Here is a 22770-nt window from a genome sequence, read left to right on the forward strand (position 1 = left end):
TTTTTTTTGGGAGAACCCTGCCTAGCATACTCCATATAGATGTCAAAGTCTGGTCTTTCAGAAACAAACGGCCCGATTCTTCTTCCAAAGTGCTTCTAGGTGGGTTTGATCCAACAAACTTTCGGTTAGTAGTCACGGGTTTTGGCCATTCCCACCATTCAGGGACTCTGATGCCCTTCAATGGAAGAGGGTGTGTGTACGAAGAAATGACTTGGAGAAGTGGGGACAAGGCAAGAAGAGCACAAAGAAATGCAGCAAGACTGGTGGTGAGAGTGTAAGAAGTTGCCCAGAGTCATGGAATTTGAGAAGCTTCTAGAATTCGAGTGAAGAGGCAAGGAAAGGGATGCTCACCCAGAGCCATCAGAAAAGAATTCAGCTCCACGGACACCTGGACTGTAGCCCAGTGAGACCTGAGTAGGCTTTTCACACCCCTCCCTTTGTCAGAGTGTAAGATAAAATATTTGTGTTGCTTTGTTTTGAAACCTTTTGTGTGTGTGTGTGTGTGTGTGTGTGTGGTGGGTGGATTGGGGGAGCGTTGACAGAGCAGGGTGGTTTTCCTTTGTTTTGTCCGAAGCCAGTAAGTACGTTGTTGTTGTCTGTGCCAGCATCAATAGAACATCACTACCAAATCTTTCCAGCGAAATGAACAGGCACTGGCTTTGATCATTTACATATCCACCTGGTGATTGCTATCAACTCTCCACACGCAGAGGACAGGGCTGCTCACCCTGCTGGGCACTCCTGCCTGGCTCCAGGAATGTCCATGATAGAAAGAGCCCCACCCACTGCCGGGGTGAAGAACATCAGGTCAACTGGAAGATGGTCAAAAAGATGAAGCTCTGCAACGAGATGGACTGACAGTGGCTGCAACCATGGGCTCAAAGATAAGAGAGAGGGGGTGGGTGGAGGATGGGGCAGGACTTCCTGGGGTGGTAAGTCTGGCTGCTGTAGTCGAACCGACAGGACAGCATCTACCGACACCAGCACACTTCCAAGGAGTTGATTCTGACTCACAGCGGGGTTTCTGAGAATGCAAGTTTTTGCCGGAACAGGGAGCGTCGTCTTCCAGCCAGATAACCTTGCGGTTAGCAGCCAACGTACAAACTGCCCACTGCCGGAGTTCCTAGACAATAGAAAGAATCTCTTAGAAATAGAAACGGCAAAACAACATTTTTCCTAGAGAGAGACCGGGAGAGGTGCACCTCCAGGCGGAAAACCAACGGTACCTCTTGACAGCAGCCAACCGCCTCACCTTTCCCCTTCAGAGCTGCTGATGGGTTTGAACAACTCTAACCCTATGTTAGCCACCCCCGCCACTACCACCACCACCACCACCAAAGGGTGCCACCAGGGCTCCTTGGATGGGCCACAAGCCAGGGTATAACTCGATGCCGACTCATGGTAACTCTATAGGTCAGGGTAGACTTGCGCCTGTGGGTGACCAAGACTAACCCTTTATGGAGTAGAAAGTCCAGTCTTTCTCTGGCAGAGCAGCTGGTGGTTTTGAATTGCTGAACTTGTGGATCACAGCCTAGGGTGGCATCAAGGCTCTGGGATAGAGCCCAGCAGGGACAGTCGCTGTGGACAGTGCGGTGCTTGAAAGGGACCCCCGGGGCAGACTGCGCTTCCTCCTCGTGCCTCTGCAGGAACCAGGATCTTGTGGGCCAGCCTGAGGTATAAGTCGGTGTCACCACCGCAAACTGACCTCTTGGGCCTGAGATCTGCGGTCACCTGCCTGCTGGATCCGGTGCCTTGCAGCAGTCTCACCATTGCATAGCCTGAACGAACCTCGGTCGCCAACTGCATCCGGCCACAAGAGTGTGCTTGTGAGGTGGCTGCAAAGCTCGTCCCCCCCCCCCCCCAAACCAGAATTAGCCGGTATAGGAAGCCGGCGAGCGCGGAGACTCCACTGGAAGCCGCTCGGTCAGGGCCATACCCTTTGTAGAGCCACACGGACTGAGGCCACGGCCACGGGCTCCGGCTCCGCTCACCGGCCCAGCCCTGCGGCCAGGAGTGCCCAGCGCCGCGCGCCCGAGCCGAGCCGAGCCGCCGGCACCGCGGCTGCAGGATGACAGGCGACGTGGCCCCAGATGCCGTCGCCCCAGCGCGCCGGGGCCGCGGACAGAGACAGCCCGTGCGGTGCTCGGAGCCGGGAGCCGAGTGAGGCCGGCCGGAGCCCCGCGGGCGGCGGCGGTGAGTGTCCGAGGCCGCGCGGCGCCGCGGGCCCGGGGGTGGAGGCGGCTGGGGCGGCTGGAGTTGGGGTGCGGGGTGATCAAGGTGGCGGGGCGGCACTGACCCCGACACCTGCGGGCAGGATGCGTGGAGCACAGGGGTCCCTGTGGTCCCCGAGCTGCGGGCAGGGGCGGCCCGGGGGTGTGGGGGGCGCGGAGGGCAGCGACTGAGGCCCCGGGGTTCAGTTCCCCCTGCCCCCCGCCCCCCGCCGCTGGAGGCGCGCTCCACCCCGCGCCCGACCCGGCTCACCAACCCAGTCTCGCGTTGGACAGTGATGGGGAGAGACCGCGACCCGGGCTGAGGCCAGACCCTCCGGGTGCGGGACGCCTCCCGGGGGCGGCGAGGTAGGGGAGAAGTGTCGGGGTGGGGTGGGGTGGGGGTTCCGCCAGATCCCGGGGTCCTAGGAGCGGTTCAGAGCCCAGCGCCTCAGGAGAGAGGAAGAGACAGTATCCATATGGGGGATGAGTCTCCATATGAGGGGCGGGGGCGGCCATTTCTGGGGCGAAAGCAGCCAAGGCCTTGCTGGTATTTCAGGAGCGGAACTGTGCCCCCCGAAATAAAGCCGATTCCTTCTACTGAAAAGTTGGTCCGTGTCCATCCACAAAGATGAAGGAGGGACTTTACTGGAACTGGAAACATTCGTTTCCCATTGTCCTGCCTGCTTCTTTGTGAGTGTGAGTGAGTGAGTGAGTGAGTGAGTGAGTGAGTGAGTGAGTGAGTGAGTGAGTGAGTGAGCGAGCGAGCTCTCCAGGGAGTGAGAATGGGAGGTTAAAATGGGAACCCGGAAGGGAGGGGCTCTATAACAGACTGGGCAGACAGTCTCTGTGTCCTCTTCTGTGAAATGGGCACACGGATGGCAACTGGAGAGGGGCACTGTGGAACTGCCACCCGCCGGCGGGGGCCCAGGCCCCTAGACATGCCTTTGATGTGTCTTGCTGGGTCAACTCTAAGGAGGTCACACCTTGTTTGTCAGAGTAAAACCCACTTCAAAGGGTTCTCGGGGTTGGATTCAGGAAATCGACCGCCTTTCTTTCTTCCAAGCCACGGTGGCCAGTGGTTGGTTACATGGTGGACTGCTGAAGGCCTGTGGGCAGTTTGAAACCACCGGCCTGTCCTCTGTGAGAAAGACGGGCTTTCAATTCCTGTAAAGAATCACAGTCTCAGAAACTCACCGGGCAGTTCGACCCTGTCCTGTAAGGTCACTGTGGGGTGCCATCAACTCGATAGCAGTGAATAAAAATACTTTCAGTGATCATTAGGTAAGAATCGATAATTACCACTTTCCTATGTGTTCTTCTGCACGAAGCCAATGAATTAAGAAAATAAACCAAACTAACCTGCACCCGTCAGTCAAGCCAGACCCATGGCGACCCCAGAGGGCAGAGTGGAGGGGCTGCAGAGGCTGTCAGGAGCAGACCCCCAGGCACGTCTTCCAGGGCACCTTGGGTGCCACCTTTTCACTAGAAGGCGAGCACTGAACCATCTGGGCTGCCCAGGTAAAGCACACGTGGAATACATTCTGGCCCTCGTGTCAGTGCGGCCAGTGACTGGTCATAATACGTATGATCAGCTCCTGTGACGGAAGCCTCCAGAGTCCAGCCCTGAATCACTCTTCAAGCCTGGAACTGAACTCAGCCCTGGGGCGCCATTTTCAAAGAAACAATAGAAAGACTGATAGATGGGGAATGGAAGAGCTTGGGGAGTGTTACACTTAGAGTAACGGCCCCTCCCTGTGAGAGCCAGGGGTTGGCATTTGCCAGAAGGACAGCGTTCAGAAGGGGTAGGGCAGAAGTGGGGACAGGCAACTCGGGGAGGAGGTGGGGTAAGTGGTGTTCATGGAGGGCCTGCAGTGAATGGGATGAAGCAAACTGTGAATACTTGAAGGTAACCCTGATGGACTGCTTTGTGAACCTTCACCAAATTCACACACACACACACACACACACACACACACACACACTCACTCACTCACTCACTCCTTATTTGCCACCCAGGTCCTACAAGATCTAGCCCTTACCTACTAGCAATCTGTAGATCACTGTAGTATCCATATTCCTGTAGTCTGATTTCATAGTTTCTGAGAAATTTTCTACTAACTAAGTTTCCCAGAGTAAGTCAGGGTTGCCCGTGGGTGGAGAGTCCCAAATAGGAGCTTCGTCGGTCAGAAATACATATGACTGTTCTTGGAAAGCTGCATCGCCCATCTCAAATGTTACACCGACCTTCCACTTTATCAGACTCTCCTGAAGCAGACCCACGCTAGTTGCCCCTCACCAATCAAATTACCCCTTCATCTACAACTTTAAGAAGCAGACCTTCTGGCGGGGAAAACAAAGGTTGGCCTTTGTCCCTGCTTACTGGGACATAACCCTTGGAGTAACTGGGTGCCTCTAGCTGACACCTCCAGACCACTGCTGAGGATCTGAGCTGACAAACTGGGTGGGTCTGGGGGGTGGGGGGAGACCAGAGCAGAAAAGACACACCTGGGAAACCAGTGCCAACTAACCTGGGGAAACATGATGTGGCCTATCATGCATGTGCAGTGAGGGCTCAGCCACCAGAGGCTGACCGAAGCTCTGAACACGGAGGCTCTTGGGGCTTCCTGGTTGGGAAAGGATAGGGAAGCTTTGTATTGGGGGCCTCCCCAGACCTCACTCATGTATCTCTTCCCGCAATGATCCTGACTAGTATCCTTTTGCTAGAATACATTTTACCATCGTGTGCATGGTGCTGTCTGTGAGTGCGTCCTTTAGGGAATGACAGACACAAAGAAGCTGGGGCGAGTCTGCAAGTGAAAGTGACGGTGCTCAGGAGAGGCCCTCCGGAGCTACAGGCCAGCATCCTGTAGGGGTAATGGAAAACCTTGACTCTGGCTAGTCAGTGAGAAGTTTGGGGGTGTCAACTGGACCCCCTAAAACTATGGCTGGCATCTACTTATTTGGCAGTTTGAAGGGCAGTGTGAGATCTGTCCTTGCTCTCTGGGTGGTGAGAAGTGCCACATGGATTTGATTACTCCTCAAGTTCTGGGGACCAAATTTCTTCTGATCCCTGAAGTTCCCAGCCAGACAGAGCCACCCTGAGCGGCTATCTGAGACCAGGCCAAAGCTACATCTTTCCTACCACCTCCTGGTCTCCACGTCTCCCTCTCTACAAGGGGCACAGCCTATGGGCTGTCATCAGGCATTGGCACTGTCCGTCAGTTCCCAGAGGAACAGCAGAATCAGACCATGTTCCCCTGACTCGTCAGGCTTTCAGCGACCCATTCCTTCAGAAGTGGATCACCAGGTCCGCTTTCCTAGCCTGGGCGCTCTGCCGAAGCCTGTCCACGCTAGGTGACCCTGCTGGTTTCTGAAGCACTCCTAGCGTGGCTCCCAGCAGCATCAACCCCACAGCCGCGGAGTGGATTGCACCCGATGGCAGCCCTGCAGGACAGTGTAGAAAGGCCCCCTTTGCGTGGCTGAGGCCATACATCTTGATGCCCTCTTTCTCTTGAAAAGCAGCTCGAGTTTGAACCTCTGACCCGGTTAGCAGGCCAATGTGTCAGATGCCAACCAGCACCCGACCACAAACTGACAGACGGGCGGTGGTCGTTGGGATTCACTCACTCGGTCTCACTGCCATCAAGTTGATTCTAACTCATAGTGACTCTGCAGGATGGGGTAGAACTGCCCCTGTGGCTTTCCAAGGTAGGACCTCTGTACGGGAGTAGAAAGCCTCTTCTTTCTCCTGGCAGTTGGAATCACTACATTCAAATCGCAGTTTCCAAGCTGGTGGCCCCAGCTCCTGGCCCTCAAAGGTGGGAAAGTTGTGTCACTTTTCTGAGTCGACTTCCATTTCTCCAAGGGAGAGATTGCAATACTTATACCATCTAGGATGAAACTTACTCATACCTGCAAGATTGGAACAGGTTTTATGAAAGCACTTGATCCTGTGAGGAGAAGAGAGAGAGAGAGACACGGAGTCCTGATGGCGTAGTGGTTACGCATTGAACTGCCAACCGCAAGGTCAGCAGTACTGATCCACCAACCGCTCCTTGGGAGAAAGATGAGGCTTTCTACTCCCCTGAAGAGTTACGGTGCGTTCTTTTGGTTGCTATGAGTTGGAATCAACTCGATGGCAGTGGGTTTGGTCTGGTTTATTCCCAAATCAGCTTGATGCCAAAGATGTGTCTCTGAAGGGATGATGCAAGGGGGGAGGGGAGGTTGTCAAAAGAAGACAAAGACATCTATTGGCCTTATGTTCAATGAAACTATTTGGTGAATCTCTCTTTTTCTTTTTTTTTTAAGAAAACCTTGGAAAATGTACACAAGCCATGAAGACATTGGGTACGACTTTGAGGACGACGCCAAAGACAAGGAGAGACGTAAGCCCCACCCCGACATCGATGGCGGATGGGCCTGGGTGATTGTCCTGTCCTCTTTCTTTGTGCACGTCCTCATCATGGGCTCCCAGATGGCCCTGGGAGTCCTCAACTTGGAGTGGCTTGAAGAATTCCACCAGAGTCGTGGCCTCACCGCCTGGGTCAGCTCCCTCAGCATGGGCATCACCTTGATCGTGGGTATGTTGGCATGTGACCCGCAGGAAACGTGAATGGTTGTAAAATGAGAGTCCCTTGTGCTTTGGATGGCCCCTCACTCCCATTGAGTCCATTCTGACCCTGGGGACCCGTGCCCTAACAACATCTCCTCTATTGTTGAAACAGAATATTATTTGTCAGGGCAATTTCCACTGGGTTTTTGAAATCGTTTGTCGTCTTTAAAATATGGGTCATTGTGAAAAACTCTCCTTGACCCCAAGTTCGGTTTTCTAAACTGTTAGAACTCATTGTTTATCGTGATTAGGCAGGCAGTCCCAGGGCAAAGAATGAGATCTAGTCTTTGAGAGGAATTTGTAGTTTGGATCAGAACAAGGGCATATGTATGGTTCTTGTTGAGGCTGGAGCCATAATGGCTCTGTCCAGTAAGCGTTGGACTGCTAACCACAAGGTCAGTGGTTCAAATCCAGGAGCTGCTTCTCCAGGAGAAAGATGATGCTGTCAGATAGCACAAAGATTTACAGCCCCAGAAGCCCTCTAGAGCCGTCCCTCGGAGGCAGAATGAACTTGATGGCAGTGGCTTTCGGGAAAGACAAACCATGAAGCCTATCCAGTTATTTAAGAGCTGCACACGAAGGGAAGGTGACTGCACCAAAGAAGTGGTTGTGAGTGAGAGAGGGTTCAATCCTTTCAAAGAGAGAGCAGATTCGCATAACACTGGAGAGAAAACACTGACACAGTGGCTGGAACAAGGACTCAAACATAACAATTGGGAGGATGACACCGGATTGGGCATTGTTGCTATTCGACACCTAACAACAACGGCACTTATTGATAAGTCAGATGTTTGTATCCCGAAGACTGCTTGGCTAGCTACATCTCGGTTATCTGACATCAATGAATATTCTAAATGTTCGTGCAAACTGTTTTCAACCGCATCCCTGGCCATCGAGCCAAATCCAGCGCATGACGCCCCCCCCCCCCCCGTGTGTTACAGAGCGGAACTGCTCCAGAGGATGTTCATCTGTAAGGAAGCAGATCGCCAGGCCTTTCTTCTGTGGTACTGCTGGGTGGGTTTGAACTGCCAACCTTTAGGAGCCCAAACCATTTGTACCATCCCAGGGCCAAGTAAATATGATGAAAGTCAAGTAGCCGTCTTATTTCAAATTTGTATTGCTTCTAATTTAAAGCAATGATCATATATTATATAAAGAAAAAAAATCTGTGAGCCAAATACGTAGGCAAGAATTAACCTGGGTGAAGGAGAAGGCCAATACCCAATAAGAAGGAGGCTGCCAAATAATGATGGAACCAAGGGAAGACCCTGCAGGCACCAGAGGTCAATACTGTTATAGTCACCATCCTGCAGTAACTGTGGTCTATGAGTAGATGCATGGATGGACTTGCAGGCTGAAGGATGGCGGGGCGGCGAGTGGGAGTACATGCATGAATGTATGCTTGACAGAGGCTCTTTGTGGATTTGTTGACCGTTGTGTGGTGGGGCTCACAGAGGGCAAAGCTTCATGGAAACTTCTTATACATCACTAGACGCCTTGAGGGAGTGGGTCACTGGACCTGGGGGATCAGGATCATCGTCTCAGGGGACACCAAGGTCCAGGGGCATAGCATGGACTAACATAAAGACAATGTCTGACTGGGGTGAGTAGCATGCGGAGTCTTAAACACTCACGAGCAGCCATTCAGACTCGTATGGAGGACAGCAGAGTGATAAAAATCAAAAGACACACAGAATCATTTAGTCCAGTGGACTAATGGATCACATGGACATCAGTCTTCACAAGCCTGAGACCAGAAGAACTAGATGGTGCCAGGCTACCACACCCAGCTGCTCTGTAAGGGATCATACAGGAGAAAAAAGATGGAGCAAAACTCAAAATCATAAAAGAGACCAGGCTTTCTTGTCAGATAAAGACTGAGGAAACCCTTAAGACTACAGTCCTTAGTCACCCTTCCGGTCCGGAACTAAGCTTACCCCCATGTCTCTCATTTCAGCCAAACGATAGATAAATAGGGTCTGAGGAGAACAATAGGAACCTTAGTGGCATGGTGGTTATGCCTTGGGCTGTTAACTGCAAGGTCATCAGTTCCAAACCACCTGCAAGAAAATGATAGTTTTCTACTCCCTTAGAGAGTTACAGTCCTGGAAACTCATAGGGGCGGTTGCAGCCTGTTGTATCGGCCTCAACTCCATGGCATTGAGTTTGTTTATTTGTTTGAGGACAATGCGAACATCGGTGATGTACTCCCACCTTTGAATGGCCAACCGTTTGAGATCAAAATGGCAGCACTTACCCAAGGATAACATTCAGAATAAGGAATAGCTGAGAAGAATCAATGCATTTGAATTGTGATGGCAAAGAATATTAAAATTCCCGTGGGCTGCTGAAAGGACAAACCACTCTGTCGTGGAAGAGGTCTGGCCACAGTGCCACTTCGAGGTAAGAATGGCAAGACTTCATCTTACGTACTTCAGACAGATTGTCCAGAGAGATGGGGCGCTGGAGAAGGACATGTTTGGTAAAGCGGAGGGGCGGCGAAAAAGAGCAAGGCCCTTAACAAGGTGGGTGGACACAGTGGCTGCAACAATGGACGCGAGCCCAGGGTCCATGGGGAGGCTGGTGTGGGAGGGGGTGATGCTTTGTTCTGTTGTGCACAGGGTCGCTGTGGGTCAGAACCAACTCCACGGCCCCTAACAACAACAATGTTCCAAAGTCTTAGGACAACAAGGAATGCAACAAGGACCACAAGGTGGGGTGGGATAAGCCATTTTCTGTTGAGGGGTTGCAGGGAAGAAGATGCAACCAAACGTGTGTGAACTGTTGACTGTGAGACTCATGATCTGCTCGGTAAACCTTACAGCTCACCAGAGAACGTTTTATGAACAACAAACCATTAAAATGCTATAATACCCCTCTACTTCTGGAAAGTTACAGTCTCAGGAACCCAATGGGGACAGTTCTACTCTGTCCGATAGGGCAGCTATAAGTTAGATGGACGGCTTTGTTCCGATCCTTGCTTGCAAGTGATTACCGTACTAGGCTGCTAACTGAAAGGTAAAGGTCCAAATCCTTCCAGAGGCAACTCAGAACAAAGGCCTGGTTGCTCTGCATGTGAAAAACTAGCTTTTAAAACCCAATGGAGCCAGTTCTGCTCGAGCGAACATGAGGCCCATCTGAGTGGAGTTGCCTTGAAGGCATCAGGTAACTCTTTGCACAGCGAGGGCCGCTCCAGCAGGGCTGGGTTTCCAAGAACTGCCCCTTTCCAACCCAGACTCACCCACAGGACAGTGCCTCTCCACACCGGAGGGTGTTTGGTTTTCCAAACTGCCAGACTCTGAGATAGGGGAGAGATGACAACTTCGGGAGACTGTCCCCCCAGCGAGGAGATCCTTTATTGTGTGGCAAATGGGCCAAGGTTCCGACTCCTTCTGGAGAGAGAAAAATGCCTGCTAGTGAGTCCCATCTCCTTCCAAAGCAATGACCTTCCCTGCAAACATGAGTCGTCGGGGCAGAGGGGGTTGGGAAATGGAGAGCCGCAGGCGTTGCCCCCACCCTCCAAACGACCTGCGCGGAGACTTATGTTCACTTAGTGGGAGTGGCGCGTGGGCCCAGGAGACGCCAGCGGATGGGCAGTAAGCAGTGTTTAGAAAGTGAAACTGTGCCAGGCCCCGGGCTTGACTTTTTCCGCCTCCGACTTTGCCCGTCTGCGAGTCGTAAGTGTCTGTCTGCTGCCAAAGCTGCGTGGGGCAAGGGTTTGGCCGACGCAGAAGCAGACGCTGTTATCGATGGGACATTCCTATCTGTCAGGCCTTTCAGACCTGCCTTCTGAGGGACAGAGTCCTCCAGAAGTGAGCATCTGCACGGACTGTGGGCTCCTCCCCACCTTCTGTGCCCCCGCAAGTGTCTTTTAATGCAGGTTGCAGACTCGATCAGTCTTGGGGAGTTCCTGCTCCTGAGCCCCGGTGGTAACGCGGACAATGTGATCACGCTAATGAGTTGTTTGTTGACCTTTCTTATCTGAAAAGGGCCATCGAGAGCTACCTTTCCGTCCATTGTACCACTGCCTCTGTGTCACCTGTCATGTGACGGACTGGCCCTGGGTTTAGAGAAGTAAAGATCACTGTAAAGGAGGCAGAGAGACAGCCCCCCCACCCCTGCTATTGCTCCTGGATTTCAGTTTCCTCAACAGTTCTTCAGCTGCTTACATAAATGTGCTTATTACATTACCTATATAATGAGCTGATTTGTGACTTTATAGGGGCTGGAATACTTCATAAATAACTCCTGCTACCTCTTGGTGTTACAAACCTGTCTTTACATACTACTTATTACATGGAAATAGTGGGTATTTGTAGGTTATAAATGTCTTATGTTTGGGACATAAAACTTAAACCGTCTGTCACCGAGTTGATTCCAATTTATAGTGAGGTTTTGCAGGCCTTCCAAGGCTGTGCAGCTTCACCAGTATGGACAACTTCATCTTTCTCCTGTAGAGCAGCTGAGGCTGTGAACTGGTGACCTTGCAGTTAGCAATCCATTGCTTACCCATCAGGGCCACATCAACGCAAACACAATAACTCCCTGCCATGGAGTTGAGGCCAGCTCGTAGTGACTCCTTTGGAAAGGGTGGAACTGCCCTGGTGAGTTCCCAACACTGTGCTCCCACTTTTAGATCAGAAAAGCAAGAGAACACGGTGGCTAGCTGGAGATCCGGAGCAGGCCAGAGATCGACGGGCAGACCGGAGATCCAGAGCAGGCCAGAGATCGACGGGCAGACCGGAGATCCGGAGCAGGCCAAAGATCGACGGGCAGACCGGAGATCCAGAGCAGGCCAGAGATCGACGGGCAGACCGGAGATCCGGAGCAGGCCAGAGATCGACGGGCAGACCGGAGATCCGGAGCAGGCCAGAGGTCGACGGGCAGACCGGAGATCCGGAGCAGGCCAGAGATCGACGGGCAGACCGGAGATCCGGAGCAGGCCAGAGATCGACGGGCAGACCGGAGATCCGGAGCAGGCCAGAGGTCGACGGGCAGACCGGAGATCCGGAGCAGGCCAGAGATCGACGGGCAGACCGGAGATCCAGAGCAGGCCAGAGATCGACGGGCAGACCGGAGATCCAGAGCAGGCCAGAGATCGACGGGCAGACCGGAGATCCGGAGCAGGCCAGAGATCGACGGGCAGACCGGAGATCCGGAGCAGGCCAGAGGTCCACGAGCAGACCGGAGGTCTGAGCAGGCCAGAGATCGACGGGCAGACTGGAGGTCTGAGCAGGCAGAGATCAACGGGCAGACCGGAGATCCGGAGCAGGCCAGAGGTCCACGAGCAGACCGGAGGTCTGAGCAGGCCAGAGATCGACGGGCAGACTGGAGGTCTGAGCAGGCAGAGATCAACGGGCAGACTGGAGGTCTGAGCAGGCCAGAGAACCAAAGCAGAGTTCTTGTCTTTTCTTGGCTGGGACATCGAGTTAAGTCCACTTCTGAGGGTATCCTCAGCCAATGGTGGCAAAGTGGCCAAACTGCCTGCCCTCACATCCTCATCCAGCCCCAAATACCAGAAAAACAGACAGTGTGACCCTGAACCAAAGAAAAAAAGAATTATGAACAAATTGTTTATGATTCCTCTGTACTGCTTGTCAAAACAACCATGAAAATACCAGTCACCAAAAAAATTTTAAAACCCTCGGAAGGAAATCAAGAGGGTTGTTGCCAATGACAAAACAGAGTGTCCCCAAAAAGCTAGCCACCGGCGTGTGGCCCCGAGAAGGCTGCAGGGTGAAGAGTGTCGCATCTCGCACAACAGCATCGAGTCCCAAATCCCCACGTGGTATCAGGGGTTCACAGCCTGACTGACGGGTTCCGCAGGTATATGTAGAGCCATGGCAGAGTCCTTTTGGGGGACTTTATTTACACCTGGGTATCCTCATGAAGAAGGAACCCCATCGATGGTACAGTGCTTGTGTTAGTCCAGGTTGACTAGAGAAACAAATCCAGAGACACTCGTATATGTGTAAGAGAGACCTTTATATCAAGAAGTAATTATATTAAACGTCCCAGCCCAGTCCAGAGCAAGTCCGCAAGTTCGATATTATCCCATAAGTCCAATATTAGTCCGTGAATTCCTCTTTGGACTGACACTGCACATGCAATGATGCCGAACGCAGGAAGATCACCGGCTGGTGGGTGGAAAGTCCTGTGGATCCAATGATAGTGGACGTATCTCCAGGGCTCTGGCTGCCGTTAGCATGGCGCCATGTGACTTGTGAACAGGAATGGGAAGCAGAGAGAAAAGGACAGTGTTCTGCCTCCAGAGAAAAAGAGAGGCTGTGACCTGATTGGCAGGCTAGACTCCGCCCCGCCATTCTTTTATCAAGTTGACATGAAATTGTGCAACTACCCAGGGGGCGACTAATTGAACCTGCCAGTGGATCTATGGGAGAAAGACAAGGCTGTCTGCTCCCATTGAGATGCACCGCCTCAGAAATGTTAGGGAGCTCCTCCCTAGAAGGTTGCCATGAGTCAGAATCAACTGGAAGTCCGTAAGTTTGCCTTGGTCTAGAAGCATCACAGTCCCGAGAGCACCCTTCCTCTACCCCATTTAGGCCGGACAAAGACTCCACTGTCGACAGAGGCCAATTAAGTAAGGTTAGTGAGGGCAGGCGGCCAGCCCGGGTGTCGTCTAAAGGAAAGAGTAGAGACTGCCCAACTCCAGGGGCTGAGCTGCTGCCTGGCTCCAGCTGCTGTGGGCTGGGTGGGAAGGAAGCCTGTGTTGCCATCAGACTCCCTGTGGACCCTTTGAGATTTAAAATGCTGGTGAGTGATTAAAAACACTGGGCATTTTTCATTTGCTAAAACACATTTTTAATGTTCGGGATGAAGGAGAAGCATCCACAGGTTGGTTTCAGCTTCAAGGTCTCCGGTTTGTGGTTGGGTGATGGCCTGTTGACCTGGACTCAGGGCAACCTTGTGGACACACACTGAGACCTTGCCCAGTCTTGAGTCACCTCTCCAACCGTTTTCATGCACTTCCGTGTGTGGCTGCAGTTCTTGTGTGTATCAAGTGCCTTTCAACGGGGGCTCCCCTTCCAGTAGTGTATCACAGCACTCTGTTGTGGTCCATGTTGTGGTCCGAGACGAACCAGGCCTTTCTTCCTTGTCCATCTTAGACCTCTCAGGTAGGGCTTCTGCTCTGGACAAGAGTCAGTCTGTGTATTTGTCTACTTGTGTCAGATCGACCTTCCTGGGAGCTGGAAACTTATGCTCCCCATCTTTGCAGGCTGGAAGGTTTTTGGATGTAGAGCCATGGCTTGGGGCTTCACATCACAGCCCCGACCATGGTGCAACCTTGGTCCGCAGTGAGCATGAAAGTCGCATCGGTTTCCTGTTCCTCGACAGGGCCTTTCATTGGCTTGTTCATCAACACCTGTGGGTGCCGCTGGACGGCGATCATCGGCGGAGTGGTGAACGCCCTGGGCTGGGTGCTGAGCGCCTACGCTGCCAACGTGCACTACCTCTTCTTTACATTCGGCGTGGTAGCTGGTAAGCATGCTTGCTTTTTTACCCTGATTTTAAACGTGGCTGTTGGGCGTTGTGAAAACGAGTGTATTTGTGGGGCAAAGAGCCCACTAACACATTCTATTCTTTGGGCTTCTCTAACCTCCTCCCCGCTACACACCCTCTCTGCTCCTCTGAGGATTTACAGCCTGGGAAAAGCTAGAGAGGGTCACGCTAAGTCAGACTCGAGGTGAGGAGTTCGAAACCACCATATGCTGCTCAAGGGAAAGATGAGGCTTCCTACTCCCATAAAGAATGACAGACTCGGAAACTCAAAGGGACAATGCTTGCCTGTCCTAATGGGTTGTTATGTGTCAGCCCAGAGTCGAGGGCAATGAGTTTGGCTTGGTAGTGGGCTTAGTATCCACCCCCACCCCCAGCACAGTTATGGATATATTTGCAGCAGAGATCTTCAGTCAGTCAGATCTATGTATCTTTGTGGTCACTAATTAGCAACGTAGGAAGAAGAACCTTGTCTGGGTGGACTATGTTATGCCAGTTGACCTTGATGTCCCCCTAAGACTGAGCCTACAGGCCCAGTGACTCATTCCTTCAAGATTTTATGGTTACGGCTAAAATGTCTTCATAATTGTGCCCCCAGGATGCTCTGTTATATTCCAGAATATATTTGCAGTATGGGTAAATTTTTTTGTAGGGAGTTCCTCTGCCCATCCTAGGTCGGTGCCCATTCTCCTTGCCACACCTGGCCAGCTCCCAGAAAACCCCTTTTTAATATAGCGCATTAAATATGCCTCAAGGGTAGAAACCAAACTCACTCTTGTGTTGTTTGGCTTTCTTGTTTCTAACCCTTTTCCCACGAAACACAGGAAAAGAAGGGTAACCAAAGAGCCCTGGTGATGGTTACACACTGGGCTGCTAACTGCAAGGTCAGCAGTTCAAAACCACGAGTCGTTCCATGGGAGAAAGACGGGGCTTCCTACTCCCATACAGAATTGCCATCTCGGACACTCGCAGGGTCAGTTCTACTCTGCCCTTCTGGGTTGCTGCAAGTCAGCATCAACTAAAAAACAGTGCGGTTGTGTAGTTTTGTATATACAGACTCAAGTGAATAAAGCAAATTACTAACTGACACTGAGTGGATTCCACCTCATCCTGACTACATGTAGACACAGTTTCCAAGACTGTGAAGCTTGACGAGGCAGGCAACCTCGTGTTTCTCCCACAGAGTGGCTAGCGGGTTTGAACTGCTGACCTTGCAGTTAGCAGCCCAATGTTTAACCCACAGTACCGCCAGGTCTCTTTTCCCTTTGACTAGAGCACATTTTAAGAAATGCATATCATCCTCCCATTGAATAACTACTTCAGAACTGGATGTGAGTCACCAGCTAATCATTTTTCTCTGTCAGCCTTGTTCAAATTAATGAAATTGCAACAAAATCCACAAGCACAGAGGGAGTCTCAGAGGCGAATCTAGGGCACAGCGAGGAACCCTTCCTCTGTGAGGGAGTTAAAGTTGGCTGCCAGCCTGTGCTGGTTTGCAAATCCGTTTTGCACAAACACGTTCCCAGCCATCATTTCCTTTATCCACAGGTCACCGGCTGGCACTGGTGCACAACTGTATATCAGTGAGCCGGATCCAGCCCAGTTTTCTTCATCGTACATGCAGAACTGCAGTTCTCCTAAAAAGTGACGCATTTACAGTAGTGCCAGACTAGAGTTCAAAGTTCCAGTGTAGGCATTCCGATTGATAGATATTTACCACTTCTTATCTGTGTAACTTTAGGCGAGACACTCAAATGAATCTTGGCGATAATATGGAGCTGGTGGGAAGGGGTGCTTCAGAAGGTGGTTGACACCATGACTCATTGCTATCTAGCTGGTTTCCACTCACACTGACCCGCTAGAACAGTCGAACCCGCCCCCCCCCCTTCTCTCCCTCCCCACCACACACACAGAGTTTCCAAGGCTGTCAGTTCTATGGGAGCAGACTGCGCATCTTTCTGCCTCGGAACAGCTGGTAGGTATTTAACCTTATGGCCATGGGGTCCCACTTAAATATCAGAGCGACAAAAGATGCTACATGTTACCGTGAAAAGCAAGCCCCTGTACAGTCTCCATGGGAAGGAAGTTTTGTTTGTTTCTTTCTTCCAAAAGAGCATTTGAGACAGATTCATTTCTATTCTTTCCTGTGTATGTGTGTGCTGAACAAGTAGGCAATGAAACTACAGGGGAACCCCCCTTCAGGCAAGCATGAACCTGACGTGAGTCCCTTAGGCCAGTGAGCTTTCTTGAGACAGTACATGCACAGGTCTCAGCTTTGCGCTTAGCTGTGGAAGAGGCCTCCTCTCTGTCCACTCTGACTCGGACCCTCTGCCCGCCTGGCCTCCTCCCAGACCATCAGGCCGTTCCCTCCACCTCCTCCAGGGCCGAGGGTAGTGAGGAACCTGGGCTCAGGCGGCACTGGCCGAGCCTCTGAGGATCCCTGGTGGCAAATTGGGTTGGACACCAGATGCTAACCACAAAGTCAGCAGTTTGGAATCACAAACTGCTCTGAGAGAGAAACATGAGGCTTTCTGCTCCCCCCAAATTGACACCGTCTCAGAAACCCGCAGGGGCAGTTCTGCTCTGTCTATAAGGTTGCTGTGCGACAGCATCGGCTCGGTGGTACAGAGTTGCTTGCTTTCCTTCCCTTTTAAAATCCGTTTTATCGCCTGTAATGCACGCCCCATGCAATGCTATGGTTTAAGATCAACAAGCGACCATCTAGCAGGGAAGCAACAAAGCCCACATGGAAGAAGCACACCAGCCTGTGCAATCATGAGGTGTCAACAGGATCAGGTATCAGGAAAGCAAATATTTGAACAAGATGGGTAGGAGTGGAGACCCAAAGCCCATCTGTAGACAGTTAAACATCACCTCACAGAAGGGTCACAAGGAAGTGACGAGTCAGCCAGGGTGCAGCATAGCACTGACAAAACACACACCATTCCTCTAGGTCTTTAATGCTTCCTCCCTCACCCCCAGCTATCATGACTCCAGTTCTACCTTACAAACCCTGCTAGTCTGGAGCATGTACACTGGTACAGGTAAGAGCTCTCAACACATGGAATCTAGGACAGATAAACCCCCGAGGAACAGTAAGGGGAGTAGCAATACCATGAGGACAGGGAGAAGGCCGGGAAAGGAGGGCTGGTGCTGGAAACCAATGGGAAGGATTGACGGATAAATTGCCCCCCCCCACCACCCAGGAAGATAAACAACAGAAACGTGGGTGAAGGGAGACAGCAGATAGTGTAAGATATGAAAATAAAAACAGCTTATAATTGATCACGAGTGTGGGAGGAGAAGGAGGGAAAAAAGAGGAGCTGATATCAAGGACTCAAAAGGAAAGGTTTGAAAATGATGATAGCAACATATGTACAAATGTGCTTGATAAAACTGATGTATGGATTGTTATAAGAGCTATAAGAGCCTCCAATAAAATGATTTATTAAAAATAAAAAGTTTTAACAAAGTATTTTCTGTTTTCTTTTCCATTGAAGTTTTTTCTGTTTCATCTAGTCCCTTGTTGGGCAGGGTTTATCTGCGTCCTGTTTGTGTTGTCTGTTTTGCTGTCTGTGAACTCCAGGAGAGAGAGATCTGGAGGCAGTAACAGGATTGATAATTGGCTAGGGGCCTGGCAGAGGGGATGGGGGCAGTGGGGAGGGGCCACACTGAGCAGACGAAAGGAAAAAAAATGTTCTGAAATTGATCGTGGTGGTGATCACACAATTAAAGTGGATGAGAGGTGAAATCTGTGGCAATAAAACAAGTTTAAACAAAGAGACAAACAAAGGTAACTGATAGCTTGGAAATGTGGCTGACGGCGTCTCCTTCTCCTCCCCGCTGCTGCAGGCTTCGGGAGCGGCATGGCCTACCTCCCCGCCGTGGTCATGGTCAGCAGGTACTTCCAGAAGCGCCGCGCGCTGGCGCAGGGCCTCAGCACCACAGGGACAGGGTTCGGCACCTTTCTGATGACTGTGCTGCTCAAGTCCCTCTGCGCCGAGCATGGGTGGCGCAACGCCATGTTCATTCAGGGCGCTGTGTCCTTGAACCTGTGTGTGTGCGGGGCGCTCCTGAGGCCCCTCGCAGCGGGGCCGGCTAGAGGAGAGCCCGCAGGGAAGGGGGCGCCGGCCCCCCAGGCTCGCTCCCCCGGGTCGGTGCGGTCAGCCGGGCAAGAGGAGCCGGACAGCGCGGCCGCCAACGAGGCAGCCCTGGGTGACGTGCAAGCCCCGGAGAGCGAAGGCCAGGCCCGGCCCCGGAGGGACATGCGCGCCCTCCGCGCCCTCAAGACCATGAGTCAGCTCACCCTGCGGGTCAAGGAGGGCTGCGGAGACTGGTATGCGGGCTACTTCGGGACCGCCTCGCTGTTCACCAACCGCATGTTCCTCGCCTTCGTGTTCTGGGCCTTGTTTGCCTACAGCAGCTTCGTCATCCCGTTCATCCACCTCCCCGAGATCGTCCGCCTGTACCGCTTGTCGGAGCAGAACGACGCCTTCCCACTGACGTCCATCATAGCCATCATGCACATCTTTGGCAAGGTGATTCTGGGCATCGTCGCCGACCTCCCGTGCATCCGCGTCTGGGACGTCTTCCTGGTGGCCAACTTCTCCCTGGTCACCAGCATCCTCGTCCTGCCGCTGATGCACACCTATGCTGGCCTGGCTGTCGTCTGTGCTCTGATCGGGTTCTCCAGCGGCTATTTCTCCCTGATGCCCGTGGTGACCGAAGACCTGGTTGGCATCGAGCACCTGGCCAACGCCTACGGCATCATCATCTGTGCCAACGGCATCTCCGCGCTGCTGGGCCCACCTTTTGCAGGTAAGCTGCCCAGGACTAGAAGAGTTGGGGGTGGGGCTGGGGGCTGGGGGTTGAGTTAGGGAGGGGATGAAAGGGACCAGGTATCAAGGAAGTCAAGAAGGAGAATGCATTGAAACATATTGTGGCAACAAGTGTACCCTCCTGCTTGATGCGACTGAACTGTGGAATGTTGTGCTATCCATCAGAGCGCCCCATAAAATGATAATTTAAAAAAAGAGAAAGAACAAGAGTTGAGGGAGAGGGTTACTGCCAAGAAACTAGACAAACCAGAAAAACTTCTTCCTAGTGACAGATACTATAGGATAGAATACAACTGCCCATGTAGGTTTCTACTAAGACTGTAGATCATATCTTTCTCCCATTTCCCATGGGAATGTCGGTGGTTTTGAACTGTTGACTTGGCAGTTAGCAGCCCGAAGTGTAACCTCTGTGCTACAAGGGTGCAAGGAGACCTGCTTCTGAAAAAAAGGAGCCTTTGGAGACAACCCAAATGGAGCACAGTCTCTTATGACACATGGGATTACCATGAATCGGAATCAGCTGAACAATAACTGGTTGGGTTCTGTGTGTGTTTTCTTTCTTTTTAATGGTTTAAATGGAACTGTGGGCATTAAATGACACAGACATAAATCATCGTAGAAACAATTGCTGTGGCCATGAGCATCAGCTTTGTTCTTGAAGGGGCCTGGTGTCTATCTAGTGGTGAATGCTTGACGCTACTTATCATAAAGCCACCCGTTTGAAACCACCAGCCATTCCGTGAGAGAAAGACGAGGCTGGAAAGAGTCAGTCTTGGAAATTCAGAGGCAGCTCTACTCTGCCCTCTAGGGTCACTGTGAGTCAGAATCGATTTGATGGCAATGAGTTTGGCTTTGTGTCCTTGACTCTTCACCGGAAGTCTTCTCGACCTTTGTTTTGTTTTGCAGGGTGGATCTACGACATCACCCAAAAATACGATTTTTCCTTCTATATATCTGGTTTGCTTTACATGGTAGGAATACTCTTTTTGCTCGTCCAGTTGTGTCTTCGGCTGATGGCGCAGTCCAGAAAAAAACAGGTGGCGGGTGCCCATGTATAGTGCCCTGTGGTGTTTCAGGCAGGACTGCTTTGAGACGCTCTTGCCTACCTCTCGTGGACCCTGCAAGGAGCCTGTGACGAACGGAACCCTGGGCAAGGACTTTGTGCGAGTTCAGAAGGTCATTGTTCTAGGGAGCTGCTGACTCACGGGTGTAACGCAAAGTCGGGCTTTCAGTTCGAAGGCCAAGTTATTTCGTATAATTACAGAACTGCTATTTATATTTTTCTGAGAGACTTCAGCAGTGAGGGATGCCATTTATACCCCTTCCCCAGGGAAAGGCCTGCCGTTCATCGTCATTCAGTTAGAAACGGAATCCTGACACCACACACCATCACCAAGCCGGTCCATGAAAGCCGATTTGTGCACATGGCCATTGAACCAAGGGCTATTGAGTCAAGCACGTTCATTCCTCATATCGATCTCTGTCTTAGGACAGACATATGCTCCTGGAGCGTCAGAGCTGTTTGCTTGCTTGCTTCATTCTTTTCTATTCTTTCCTTCCACCCTCTTTCTCCTTTCTTTCTCTTTCTCCTACTGATCGGTTGATAGAGAAGCAATGGCTGGTGGGCAGATGGCACTGGTGCCTGCCATCTGGAGAGCATATCCCCTGTCCGGACCGCATTACGGGATGAGCCAATGCAGAGGGGAGCGGAAGCCCCACCGTCTGCACAGCCATGTGGAAGTTGTGCTTACAAAGAGCTCCTTTCCAGCTTCAATACGTTTGTGGACGTTTTCCATCATCTTTCCGGTCCACTTCCCTCCCACAAACTTTCTGAACCCCTTTGCACAGACTTCATATACAGGGGGCATGTGCCCAGTTTTTAAAAGCTCTTCTCTTGATTGAGTTCAGACAGAAGATCCACACCATGTAGTGTGCGGCACCCCAACAAACACACTTCCTTCACCTGAGATGTTTATTTTTCTAAGCCAACCTCCCCAACACCCACCCACCCCCACCCCTACCCCTACCACCAGATTGCAGCATATTCTTCAAGGAATCACTTGGCAATTTCTGGATGCCTGACTTGTTGACATGAATCGTAGAGCCTTTTCTATTCCTGCTTCTCATTTTTCTCAAAACACACACACACACACACACACACACCACCCCCCTCCTCTCTCAAATCAGCATGGCTGGTTTCTTGGGTCAAATGTATCTGAGATGAACACAGCCCATTCTCCATTAACCTTGATCCGTATACGATCCTAGGAGCCAGAGTCACAGGTGAGGTTGGAGCGAGCAGTTTCCTGTTTAACTCTACCAAGAGCTTCCAGGCTGTTGACAAGATTATGACCCTCATCAATAACCCTGCTATTATTACATTTATTAAAAGACCTAAAGATTACAAGTAAGCATTCTGTTCATCTGCATTATGTCCCCCACTCAACGGTGTGGTGGGACAGATTGTACAATGAAAAGCCTACCCCAAAATAACAATGATCATAAAAGGCAGCTAATGGGATGGAGACACTAAAACACTGTTCATATGCGTATCCGATATACCTCCATTGATTAAGGAATCGACGGAGATTTTTTAGCGGATCCGATGCAGATCGCGCGCCCTGTGGTTCTACACGAAGATCAGTTCTTACGGGTTTGGCCGCTGAAGAATCCAACTTTCTGATTTCACAAAGATAATCTTCAGTGTTGAGGCAATGATACAAATAGATGTAGCCAACAATCGCATTAGGAGGAGTCGATTGGAAAGCCTGTCCCGTGTTACTGACTCCATGACTTCCATTTTCAGACGACACCAAATTGTGAAAAGGTGGGGGTCACTGTTTGGAATGGTGCTATTACCAGTGCATTTGGCTGCCCCCCTCCCCCAGTTGGTTGTGCATCACAAGTATGAACTTTTTAACCCAGTGGCCCGGCTTGTGTCAGATCCAAGTTGGGTGTCATTCATGTTCAAGTTTTGTAGTTGTCTGTTGGCCTACCATGTTTATAGAAATGGTGATTTCTACGAAATCAACAGATGTTCCCATTTTACAACAGAGCTGAAATATTCGTGTGAATGGCAGACCGCAAAGAATGGTATCAGAATTACAGCCACTGTGTTCTATTTCCCGCAGGAGCCCTGTTTGTGTAGCGGGTTACGTGTTGGTAACCCACTTCCAGGGTGCAGTTCAGAACCACCAACTGCTCTGAGGAAGAAAGAGGGGGCTTTCTACTCCCATAAAGAGTCACAGCCTCAGAAAACCCAGGGGCAGTTCTACCCTGCCCTTTGGAGTCGCTGTGAGTCGGCATTGACTCAATAGCAGGGAGGGAGGGAGCAATGGAATTTAAACTATGTTCTCATTTGCAGTTCTTTGAGGATATTATGAAGGATGTTGTATATTTATATCAGATTGCGTCATGCTCCCTTCATCTATCCAAACGGTTTTTACTGGCAAACAACTCAATAAAATGTGCCCTCTTTAAAGCTGTTCAGTGAGTTTTTGTACATAAAAGCAAATGTTTTCTTGGCTAACAGTGGAGCTGATGCTTATCTCGGTGTTTATTTGCCCCCAGAAACAATGTTTTTCTAAGCATG

At 51.3% G+C, this 22770-nt stretch overlaps 1 protein-coding gene across 1 annotated transcript; it reads left to right on the forward strand.

The window, feature by feature from the left end:
* The first annotated feature begins 1870 nt into the window (after positions 1-1870).
* On the forward strand, positions 1871-22659 carry SLC16A14 (solute carrier family 16 member 14). Its single transcript, XM_075530186.1, has 5 exons — positions 1871-2193; positions 6519-6790; positions 14179-14322; positions 18193-19158; positions 20085-22659. Exons 2-5 carry the CDS (start codon positions 6532-6534, stop codon positions 20234-20236), a joined length of 1521 nt encoding a protein of 506 aa, XP_075386301.1. The 5' UTR covers positions 1871-2193; positions 6519-6531; the 3' UTR covers positions 20237-22659.
* The last annotated feature ends 111 nt before the right edge of the window (positions 22660-22770 follow it).

The sequence above is a fragment of the Tenrec ecaudatus genome, chromosome 13 (genome assembly GCF_050624435.1).
Source record: "Tenrec ecaudatus isolate mTenEca1 chromosome 13, mTenEca1.hap1, whole genome shotgun sequence".
Classification (NCBI taxonomy): Eukaryota; Metazoa; Chordata; class Mammalia; order Afrosoricida; family Tenrecidae; genus Tenrec; species Tenrec ecaudatus.

Bases quoted from the DNA above. Each gene is read 5' to 3' on its own strand.
- SLC16A14 (XM_075530186.1), top strand. From the start codon at position 6,532: ATGTACACAAGCCATGAAGACATTGGGTACGACTTTGAGGACGACGCC. The intron at 6,791-14,178 runs GTATGTTGGCAT...GTTCCTCGACAG, and splicing joins GGGCATCACCTTGATCGTGG to GGCCTTTCATTGGCTTGTTC. The intron at 19,159-20,084 runs GTAAGCTGCCCA...TTTGTTTTGCAG, and splicing joins GCTGGGCCCACCTTTTGCAG to GGTGGATCTACGACATCACC.